The following is a 12294-nucleotide window of genomic DNA, read 5'->3' on the forward strand; positions in this document are numbered from 1 at the left end:
AAACCCAAAAGTAAAGAGATGGAACAAGTATTAAGAACATCTCAAAGAAAATAAGTAACTTGAAATTACTCCCTGCACGAGAATGAGCTGCTACTCATGTTTCTGCTGAAGGGCAGAAAAACAGCCACTTGCCTTTGACCAGAAACTGGTTTGGGTGGCGGGCTACTGTTGCTTTATAATGACACATACCACCTTAAATATCACACTGCTTACAAGAAAAGATGATGATTCAGGAGTGGCCAGTTATAACAGGTTTAATGCTGAACTTCAAAAGACATCACATTTAGTTTCCATCACAAATTCTTCTGGCAGACCCATTGACTTATTCAAGGCAAAAGGCTGTCCAGAGCCAAAGAAAACTACAGCATGTGGGGTTTCTGAACCACTACTTAATGGAACCACTGAAACAGTGGTTTCTGATAAGCCAGCAACAAACACTACCAGGTGGTAATGAGACTGCCTATCCCACAGCTCCAACAGTGAAAAGAGGATTTCAAAACCTCAGGTCTTCCTACTGTCAGCTCTGTTTTTTATTACTTGTGTCATTTTACACAGATAAAATTTATTCATTCCAGGCTGAAGGTCCCAACAAAAGCATGGATGTTCTTCTGGAGCTCTGAATGGTTATCAAAATTCTTAGGTCAGCTCCTTGAGGAAACCAATTTATATTCCCTTTCAGTGAAGTGAAGACCCATTTCTACAATGTTACAAAGAGGGTAAGTGACTAGCAGACTGAGAGAGGTACTCAAGACAAGCTCATACATTCATGTGAAAGAACTGAAGAGGTTTTTCAGAAGACAGTATTTTCTGTTGTCTTAATTACAAGAATCACCATTTTTCATTTAGATCATTCCATTCTTCTGCCAATTACTACCTTTGTGATTCATAAAAATTTTAGTTTCTTCAAAAATAGAACACGGAACCCTTGCTAAATCACTAAAGAACACTTTTTGTTCCCTCACCCACGGTGCAGTGATCGCCACCTTCTGGGAAGAATTTTCCAAGTCAGAGCAATAGATGGGAGCATCGACCTGCGGCCACCTCCAGTGAGTATCAAATACAGTCAGGAAGGCAAAAGACTGCCTGGTCACAAGGTACCGGCTTGAAATGGCAAAGCAAATTTCACACCAACAGAACCTTTCTGTAGCCTACCCTTGAGAGAACCTATGACTAGATCTCTAGTCTAGCGCTCAAGTGCAGCCTGAAGAGGACCACGGCAGGACAACACAAACAGGCTGCATTCCTGCTTGCAGAGTATCAGCTGAAACCTTACTACTGCATATATCAGTTTTGGTCTCGGGTGAAGACAAAGCCAAGACCCACTATACAAAGATAGTCATAGTAGAAATAGGATGGGGAGAGGGAGGAAGGGGTGAACAGCCTGGGAAGTATTGCCAAAAACAGCACCTACAGAAAAATCAAATGTATGGGCTTGTCCATAAAGCTTGTGGGAAAGAGAATTATACACCTTGAATTGCAGGCAAATGACTTAAGTGTATTATGAGACACTCCTGCTTGAGAATTATACACATTCTTATATTACATTGTGTAGAAACATGTATTTGTGTAGTGTGATGTTTACAAAATATATATGCAAGAGCATTTGTCCTTTCATGTTCTTTCCATCAATGTGGTTATAGACTCTCAGCAAAAAGGAAACAGAAGGCAATTCTAGCTTTGAAAGTGATGAATGAAGACTACACTGCTTAGTGTTCTTCACTATTTTTCCCTTTAAGCTTGTCTTCACCAAAACAAATACCACACAACAGGGAAGACAAATCATAGGCTGTTCCCAATTCCTTCTGGACAACAAGGCACTCCATTAGCTTCACACTGAGAACCTCAGAAGAACTGCAAGCAGCAAACATCTGCTAAATATATTCCAGTATGTTAGCTCTAACTATTGTTCAAGTTCTTAGACAGCCATAGCTGTATCTCCCCATTTTTCAACACTAGTTCACTGTAATCCTGATAACAAGACCCCACTACTCTTTCCTTAAGAGTTCCACAGAAGCCACTGTGTTCCTGCTTCTGGAGGTTATATTCCCACCACAGAAGCTTCACAAGTTGTGAACAAAACCACTCTGGTGCATTGACAGTTACAGATTTGGAAAACTACAGCCAGCTTTGCATCTCCTCTTCATACTTTTGGGGATCAATAAAAGGCTTGTCAATAGACCGGATCATCAGCTCACCACAGTACACACATTCGGCTGCCACAATATCATCAATGTCAGCTTTGATCTGTTCCCGGCTCTGCTGCCCTTTCCCCAAGCTAATGGTATCTGCATCTTTGGGACGATGGTGGCTCTTGGAAGGCTGACTGGTAGCTGCCAGCTTCTTCTGAAGATCTTCGAGTTTTGCCTGCTTATAGGCAGGAAGGTTTGGGAAAACAGCTTGGAGGAGACAGTCATAATGAAACATGTGACCACACAGGAAAAGGTAAAAAGGGCGGTTTAGAAGTGGAAAGTCACAAGCAGCACATTTTTCCTGAGGCTCCACAGAGCCATACTTATTTCTCATTTCCTGAATGTCCTCTCGGATTCTCTTGGCGCTCTGTGTGGCTTCCTCCATCTCCCTTTTCAGCTCCTCAATGTGCTTGTTGTAGTCCTCCAGGGAGTTACAGATTGCCTCCTTGAAATGGTCAATAGTGACAAAGTCTGGAAAGAATGGCAGGACGTCTTCAATCTTCAGTAGGGCACAGCTGGAGAGGCAGGCCATTGCTTTCTTGACATCCTTCTCTTCCTGAACAACATGACGAGCAATCTTCAACCAGAGCTTCTTCCGGAGTTCCTCATCATCTTCAGGGAGATCTGCACAGGACTTGGCAAGATCAACATCCACCTAGAAGTTGGACAGACAAGCAAACTGAGTTAAGCTTCTCACTCTGTTTATCCACCATTCAACTTCAAAGCCTGCTGTCCATTACATTAATAGAAAACTTCTATTGCTATCATTACCTAGGGCTGCACTACTGGCCTGCTCCCTGTTTACATGTCAAAACATCTCTCCTCTCCACCAGTATTCCTCCCTGAAGATTTGCTTGCTACCCAGCAGAGAACAACAAAGCCCAGCACTACAATAAGGGCAAATCCATGTTACACTGTCTCTGCTGGCCACATATTTCAGCAAAGACACAGCAATGCCAACAGAAAAAAATCCAACATCTCCCTGAAGGTCAGACTAAGCTGACAAAGGTATTCTTCTGTGATAATTATCACAGCTAGGAATAGGAAATAATTAGAATCCTGAACTATAGCTATACAAGTCTTGCATAAATGTAGATATGTTAAAGGTATTTTATGTTAGAGACTAAGCTTAAGACAGACAGTACTCCCCCTTGTACTTTCCATGCACCTACCCTCAGTTATGGCTTGTCACAGACAGCTGTCTACTTAGAATGATTGTGAAAGCACAGAAGTATGTTAACAGAGACAGGTTTTTCTTCCTAGACTTAGCTGCACAACTCCTATACTGATGAGTCTATCCAGTTCCTCTCAATGCTCGGTTGTTCAAGATAACCTGAACAAGCTACATTCCTGTATATCACAGCATGCATGCACAGACACACACATACCTGTAAGGCAAGATCCACAGCCTCCTCATATAATTCCATCACTTTGTAAATATGGACACATGCATGGTGGTGCCCATGCTCTGCACACAGGCGCAATGCATACTTCAGGTCATAGTGGATCCTGTTTGGGTTGGTTCCTGCTTGCTCCAGGTACGATAGCAATGAGTCCGGCCGACACAAAGCGTAAAGAGACAACAGGTAGTTGTGAATGGCTTGCTGGGTTTCCTCCAACTGATAGACACAGAACTCCATATATCTAATGGCTTCATTGATCTGCTGGGTGCTGGCACTCTGGCTATAGTTAACAAGGGCTGGAATGAGGTTCCTAGCATCCAGTCTAGAACCCATAGAAATCCAAGCATCAACTACCTTCTTGGGAATATGCTGGATGAGGACTGGAGAGAACTTGTAGAACAGCTTCTCATCTCTGTGCCTGGACAGCACATTTAGAGCTTCATCATACTCATCATGCTGGCAGTGGTGAGCTACTACACGCTCGTAGTCCTGCATGATAACTGCAAAGTAGACCATGTGCTCTGTGTCCCCATGGCTTGCCAACAGCTCATAAATAGATGCCCGGTTATTAAATAGACAGTCTTTGTTTTTAGGACTGCTCAGGAAAGTGCGAAACTTCTCGCGGATATCCAAATAGAGATTTCGCTGTGAGGGATCTCCTTCCAATATACCTAGCCAGTTCAGGTACAGCTCCGTTAACCATGTGGTCAGCAGAGTGGTCTGCGTCTTCTCGGAAGGCTTTAGGTTACTTAGCTTCTTAATCAGAAACTCCATCAGGGCCTCTTCTTGCTTGGCTTCAATGAACTTAAGGGCAATTTCCTCAAAGTAGTTCTGGGTCAGCGCATAACATTTGGCACTGTCTAGATACCTCTTGTTTTGGAAGCAGTGCTCTGCCTCTTTTGCCAGCACAATATCCAGGCACTCTGGACGGTCTTTACAATACTCTTTGGCTAAATCAAATTTGTTCATATTCATATACATCTTCCACACATCTCTAGATTCCCGCTGGACATGGTAGCGGAACACTACTTTCTCAGTGTGGATCCATATCTGCTGGACTGTGGGATCTTTGATCATGCGTGTCAGTAAGCCAAACTTCTCCAGGAACAGATCTTGAAAAACAACCTGCCCATTCAGAGTGCATACAGCCTTCACCCGATCAGGCAGCAGCAACAAGAAGTGGAACTGGGTAAGTACAATGGATATTGGCTTGTTCACAGTTATGTCAATATCAGAAGGATAAACCCAGACCCGTTCATCACTCAAAATTGAATCAGGACGGCTATAATCCAACGTACCATATAAAACACCATTTCCCATCATCCAGGCAAAGGAGCGTGGGTTGGAGCGCAGTTTTGGGGTGTAAAAAGCTATCTCACTGAAACCAAAGTTGGCTGGAAACTCCCGGAAGCTGGGCAAATGGTCAGCATGCATAGCAAATATGGAGCTGAAGCCTTGCTGCTCTGTCCCTTCAGGCACTTTGCCAACAAACTGGAAGAGTCTCTTCCGAGTAGTGGCTATAATAAAAAATTTCCCTTCTATTCCACGTTCAATCTCCAAGCAGCAGACTGGGGCAGGTCCCGATTCCTCCTCCAGAGTGTAGACCTGTCGGAAGTACTGGTCAGGGTTAGTGCTGAAAAGGCTTCCCTCGCTGACAGAGATTTCAGCCTCATAGATCTGCCCCTGGGCTGTCCCCACCAAGACAGGCCCAGTGTTGGTCTCTGAACCAAGAAATTTGTTCCAGCCCACACTTTCAATCAAGTGGCCTTTCCAGCGGGAGAGTGCTCGCACTTTCTGAACACTTCTGTTCAGGTAAAGGCATTCACCAGTGTTCAGAGCAATCAGGAGATGAGAGCCTGCCAACAGCAGAGGGGTATGGGAAGAAGAAAACAAATTAAGACCATGCCTAAGCAAGCCAAATTCCTGAGGCTTCTAATCCTCATATTTGATAAGCTCCAATATCAACATACTTAATCCAAGACTTTCCCAGGCATTCATAGGAACGTGGGGGATTTCCATGCTGGATCAGAATGGCAGTCCTTATGTTGCAAACTTAAATTACTAGTCCCAGATGCTTCAGCGAGAAGGTATTCTTCTGTTTCAGTAAGTGTTCTAAGGATAAACAGTTCCCAAAGTTCTCTCCTATCCCTGGCAGTTGGTGACAGAGAGGAGCACCTCTTTCCAAATTTTTGTTTTGTTTGTTAAAATCAGTCAAGGCTACAGCGAGCTGCATGTTTTACAGTCCTTTTTAAAAATTCTTATACAAACACATACAGCACAGCGTGACAGCAAAGATTTCCTTTTATTGGTTTTAGCAGCCTTGCTCAGAACAGCCTAATTCCATGCGTTCATTTCAGAGAGTTCAAAAGCAACAATATACACACAACAAATCAGTGTTTTTCTAATAGCACAGGGGCAAATCAGTAGGCAGGGCCCCTGGGTGATGGAGTCCTGCCCACAGAAGAACCACCTGTTCTCCTTATTTACAGAACAGAAAGAGAACTCCTTCACCAGTGCTTGTTATGCACATTCAATTCCATCTGCTGCCAACCACTGTCTGTAAATACACATAGCCCATCACCTCACCTGTGTGGTCCAAAAACATCTTGTAGACTTTGGCTTCATCTTTGCGTCCCAGCTCTACCTGATTAGGTTCATCTGGCTTCCCAAGATCAATCCTGCAAAGAGAAACCAAGAAAGCATGCTTCCAACAAAAGTTCACACAGGCATAATTGCCTACTGTTTTCCATATTGGGTTCATGGCTTCTTATCCAGTTTGTCATTATAAGTTCTCTCACAACTTAAGGAAAAAAAAAAAAAGGCAGGGGAAAACAAGCAATAACTTCAGGTCTCTGGCAGCATTACCTGAGAAGGGTGTCTTTGCCAAGGCTCATACAGAGCTGGTTAGAGGAGACCACTAAGCTGTTAATTTTCTCTGGAGGAGCAAAATCAATCCTTTGCTTGTTAAATATTGGCGTTTCCTTCTCCAGTCGTGCATTCACATATCCTGGAGAAAGAACATGAACACTTAAAAACAAAACAAGACAAACACCCACAACAGCCCCACAGTATATCAAAATCTAACCTAAAAGACTAGAAGGATCATCGCCTGCTCTGAGTTTTACTGAAAAGGGAGTGTGCTCCATGGAGCATGAACACTGAGAGCAGCACTCACGTAGTTATATATACAACAGGAAAGAAAAGTAGTAATACGCTTTACTGTCTTGTCACAGAACTGCAAACTTGTCACAAGCATTAATTAGAGAGCACGTAGAATTCTAGGGGAAGCCACAAAACTGTCACATAAGCTCCATAAAAAGCTGAAAATGAGAGTAGAATCACAAAGTAATTTGTTTTCCTTGTTTGACAGTTTATTTCTCCAAGGCAGGAAATAATGGCTGGTATTACATAAGACACAAAGAGGGCTCTGGTTTGACGCTCCCATACAAGCTACCCAAGAGACCACTGTGGCATTAACTGAAATATATTTCTCTCTTATTCCATGTTGGAATTGAATGAGCTACCACACTTGACACCCATCATTCACAAGCTAAAGCTATTTTTAAAGTCATGTTGGGCTTTTTTGTATCCACGCAGCAGACTTCATCATTGAGAGATGTCTGTTGAATTATTTGCTGCAGGGAACACAGCTGGAGGTCACAATGATGCTTTTACCATAACCCTGTTTTACCAACCAGAACACTATCCTAATTGCAACTTTCCAGTTGTTGCTGGAAGGCACGCGAACTACTTATTAGAGTCAAAACAGTAACAAAGACCTGGTGATTGCTGAATCAATGCTCCAAACTTGGCATAAATTGCCTCCTGAGCAAAAACTCCTTCAGTCTGGTTTACTGCTTCATGGCAAATCCCAAGACGGAGCCAGACTAACCTAATCCTCAGATCCTTTCAAAAACCATGCCTGAATTCTAAGAACTGCCCAATTAGGTTGAGGTTAGAGTTAAGGGTTGAAGTCTGACAAGACAAGGCCACCTTACGGGACACATGTTGCATTTTAAGCCCAACCAAGCAAACCTGACAAATCAATGAACTGAAAAAGGGGAGTGTGTACAACCAGAGCAAGTCAGCTCATGCAACTAATTAAGTACTCAGCTAGTCAGTTTAGTCCCAGCCAGCTTGGGAAATGTGGCATCCATAGGAAGGCATGTTGAGGGATTATTTATAAAGGAAATCTAGGTGGGAAAGGCAGAGAATGGAGAAGTAAGATCTAACCTGAGAGAAGTGACATAGTTCTGGAGAAATATGTTAATAAATAAATAAAACCTAGAAATCTATTGCTTAAAAAAACCTTTTATGATCTTCAGTGCAGATGGGCAAAGCACAAGATGCAGTTCAAACTCATTCCTTTGGCTACGACAAAGGCAAAACCTCAGCTATGGGCAAGCAGTCAACAAACTAAAACTTTTAAGGACAGGTGAACCTGTAACACCACGTGGCAGCACAGAGAAGGAGCATGACAGATTTAGTTTTCACTGAAGATGAGTAGACCTCTGCACCCAAAAACATCGGATGTGCAGAGACCATGCCATTCTATTTCTAAATGAGGACAGCACTCTATGGTCTTCCTGTGAGGAAGCAAAAAACTACAAAAGAGCTCAGATATGCCAGTGAACTTCAGAATAAGAACATCTTCATATAAAACCAAAACCAAGTGATGATACTCATTAGCAAAATCCTGGAACATATGTGCATCCACAAACAGATCTTATCACAAAGTTTGATCCATATCAATCCCATAAGACAAATTTTCCCAGTGACTGAATTTCCCATACGCACAAAGCCTTGCATAACCCTCTGACAAATAAAACAGCAGAGGACCTCAGTCTAACCACGCTACCTCAAGCTAGAAAGCAAGACAGATCGATACGTTGCTAGGTTAACCCATTTGCTTCACTCCATGTGTGAGTGAAGGATTTCTAAAACAAGGAGATCCGTGCAGCAGTTAGCCTGGACAGGAAGATTAAAACCACAAAGAGCTATAGCAAATTAAGGCCATTCATGGCCAAAGTAGCTAACTAGGAAAATGTAAACTTAAAGAAAAAAGAAACCTGGGATTGTATCTCAGAGGAAACAGACTGTTTCCATCCTAAAGAGCATAAGCCTACGCTCTTTAGACTGGGACTAACAGCACCACTTCGAAGCACACTCAATACCTATAACCGCCCTCCAATTATCCTGAAAAACTCTAATTTCAGCCCTGTTGCTGTTGAAAAAGCCAGTGTAGTAGTGAAAAGTAGCCTGCTAACACTACGAATCCTTTAATTGCCTATTTCATCAATGCCTTCTCCTTGCCTCTGCCTCACCACTAGACCAGCTGCAGAATCTTTAAAGGATTCTTGTTTTAGAGGAAAGATGCACAGGCAGGAATAGACAAAGCAACCACAATCTGAGTAGGCAGCCTTTTGCTCAGCACATTATGTTTTTTTCTTACACATTGATCCACATCTTAAACATTACCCATTTATGCAAATGCGTATTCCTTTATTTTCAGTTAAGCAAAACAGATGTTCTACATTTCAGATTAGGGAGCTGCAATGCCACAGTTTAAATTTGCTGTTATGAACTGTGGTTCAAAACATGCAGACAAAGCTCCCAAGCTGCAGATTCATGTGATATCACAGCTAACCAGTAAATATAAATACATATTTTTTTAAATATATTAAAAGGAAGGATTACTCTGATGGGAAAAACCCACATACATTCAGTAGACCACCAAGTTACATTCGTTCAGGCAATCTTGAATTTTTTTCAGATTGCCACCAGGCAAAACAAGGCTGGCTGAGACAGCAAGGAAACCCAAACACAGTAAGGAGAGGGAACAACTAGCACAACTATATGCAGGGGTGGGGGGGGTTGTGTTGGGTTTGTTTTGTTTTTTTTAATTCAGTCATAGTTCAAGCCAGTGGACAGGCTTCCAGCATTCTAGACTCTGTAGGACTGTATCCATTACAATTATAACAACTGTAGGATTATCATCGCTAACATAAGGATTTTAGCTAGTGTCCTTACTAGCTAGAAGGACTAACTAGAAGGACGAACCCTTTAACTTACATTTCTCTATACAAAGGAGATGTCTATTTTATAACGAGCATTCCTTTCAAACAGTCCCCTCTTCCACCTGACCCCAATGTCTGTCTTCCCTTCAGGCGAGACTCCACTGCAGCATTTCCCACCTGGATTTCTGGGCAAATCTGCATTTTTCCTTAGAGCATTTAATCTGTTCAAAGATCTAAGCTCACCAACATCAGTCAAATCTAGTGGATCAAAGTAGGTCTTTTCATGCTGGAACTGCAGTACTTGAAGTTTACAATGCAGCAGTACTTTAGGTTGGCAACAGAGTCACTGCTTGGTTATCTACAACTTTGAGAAACCATGCCTGCAGTTTAACAAGCATAGGGAACAACTAACTGAAACAGAGGAGTAAGTTTTAACATCTTCCAAAATTTCCAACCTAACCTTAAGGACTGTTTTCAGGAAGTTAACTATTTACTTGCATCTTTTTTCCAAAATGAATTTGCTTAAACTTCTGATTTCCCACAACTACCAGCCCAAGTTTTGTTCAAAATTACCAGTGTGGCCTGATATAAGAAAAATTAAAATCCTGATTAGGCTGTGCCTTTGCAATTAAGCAGTTACCCAAACTTCTTTTGCCAACATCAATTGTCAGCAAACAGACAGAGTTCTCAACTGTAAGACAGCCATGACTGGAGACAGTGTTGCAGCAGTCAAGAAGAAAAGCTGAGTCCTTGAAAATTTATTTTCAGTAACATAGCTTGTCCCAACACTGTTTTGCACAACACCTACTCAGGATACTTCTTCTTTATCTAACATTACACAACAAAATAACTGTGCATGTTAAAACAAACACAGGGAACATACCTACTTCAGTACCTAGACTCAGAGTAATTCTGTCTGTATTTATACTGGCTGTATATACACACTGTCTGTGTATTTATACTCAATAATAAACATAGTATGACAGAATTCATCAATTCTTACCACATATATAAACCACGCAACCCGGTTTCCCCAAAAGTTAATGGTGGGCAACACTATCTGAGGAAAAAACTTGAAAGAATGTGTCCATGCATTTCCAAACTTGCAACTCAAAAATGCCAGCTCTGCATAGCAGCTGGTATTACCCTGACAATACTTGGAAGAACAGCATCCTCTCAGAACCTACATTTCCCTGCCACACTCATTACAATGTTGTGAAGTGGCATCTAATAGGGAACAGTTATTGAACCTAACAAACCTTGAATTTATCATGGAATATATCTGCCATTTGTTTGCTTTCTTTCAAATGAAAAACAACTGACTGGTCATCACACCATGACTTTGCATTGATTGTACACTTCCCTGAAGAGTACAGTATACCAAAGCGTCACAGACCTTGACAGAAAAGTTTAACTGTGATACAGATTGCTTTCTTAGTAATCTTCTTCAGCAGTAACCTTGCCATCATGTAGTCGGCCTAAGGGAACCACTCTAAAAAATGAAGTCTTTGGTAAACTGCCCCTGGGTTAGGCAACTACCCCATGCAGGTACAGCTGAGCACACAGCCAGAATACTGTAACAGCTGGGTTCCTCAGAGAGGAGGAAACAAAAAAACAACAAGGAAGCAAGCTGGTGAGATGATCTCAGACAACTACCACAGCTCTGAACTGAATGGTGCCGAGGTGTGGTTATAATTTGTGACTACGAAGGCATGCCCCTTCATGCACAGGTGTTTCCACCACACACCGCTTCACAGCACAGGGGCTACGGCCTTACAAAGCCCTCCCACAGACAACCCGCACCTCACTTTTCCTACGATGACCTGCATCACCCTTGAGCTTCACCAGGAACCGAGCGTCCCCCCACACCAGAACATTTCACACAGCAAATAATGGAAAACCAAAGCGCAGCTGAATGTTATGCCACGAACACAGCGATACACTTCTTCGTGGAAGCATTCTCCACAGCCTGACGTGCCCTGCTCCCCACCCCGCCCCCAGCTAAGGAGCTGCCACCTCGCCTCCCCCTCTCAGCAGGAAAACCCGCAGCGGGAGGCCCCGCCAAGGGGCTAACGGTGGGAGCAGGCCTCCGGCCGGGCGGACACCGGGCTGGGAGGGACGGACACGCCACGCCACGCCACGCTCAGGGCCTGGCTGTAACCACAGCGCCGCGCTGCCCCCGGGGGCCGGCCCGGGCAGAGGGGTGCGTGGGCGCCGCCGCGCACCTACCAGAGTGCGGGATGCCCACGCTGGCACGGCTCTGCTGCACGGAGGCGGAGCGGTACAGGGAATCTTCGTACTCGTCCAGAATGGAGGCCATGGCCGCCCACGGTCACCGGCACCCCAGGCCCCCGCCGGCCACTTCCGCCAACGCTCAGCTGACCCGCGTCACGTGGCCGCCCGGTGGCGCACTGCGCCTGCGCCTGGGCCCCGCCCCTCTCCCCCGGCGCGCGGGGCGGGAGCCTCCGTGAGAGCCGGGGTTGTCCCTTCTCAAAATGGCGGCGGGAGGGCTTCTGCTCTCGGCTTCGCGGCTTTTAGTTATGCCTGTAGTCGCAGCCCGGACCTTCATGTCCCTAACAATACTCTGAAGATTAGTCTTCAGAATCGGCCTGTGTCCTTGCTTCTAGGCCCTGGGGTGCGTGCAGACACAGCAAGGCTTGCAGGCCCTGTGCACCCGTGTGGTGC

General features: G+C 44.0%; 1 protein-coding gene across 1 annotated transcript; it reads right to left on the reverse strand.

Moving 5' to 3' along the window:
- Positions 1 to 888: 888 nt before the first annotated feature.
- VPS18 (vacuolar protein sorting 18 homolog (S. cerevisiae)) lies at positions 889 to 11991 on the reverse strand. Its single transcript, XM_010580085.1, has 5 exons — positions 11839 to 11991; positions 6458 to 6599; positions 6179 to 6270; positions 3578 to 5448; positions 889 to 2844 (listed from the first exon to the last, which is right to left on the reverse strand). The coding sequence occupies exons 1-5, from the start codon at positions 11927 to 11929 to the stop codon at positions 2116 to 2118; spliced, it is 2925 nt and encodes a 974-aa protein (XP_010578387.1). The 5' UTR covers positions 11930 to 11991; the 3' UTR covers positions 889 to 2115.
- Positions 11992 to 12294: the final 303 nt, after the last annotated feature.

This window comes from Haliaeetus leucocephalus, unplaced genomic scaffold (assembly GCF_000737465.1).
Source record: "Haliaeetus leucocephalus isolate CR32 unplaced genomic scaffold, Haliaeetus_leucocephalus-4.0 Scaffold696, whole genome shotgun sequence".
NCBI classification, from domain to species: domain Eukaryota; kingdom Metazoa; phylum Chordata; class Aves; order Accipitriformes; family Accipitridae; genus Haliaeetus; species Haliaeetus leucocephalus.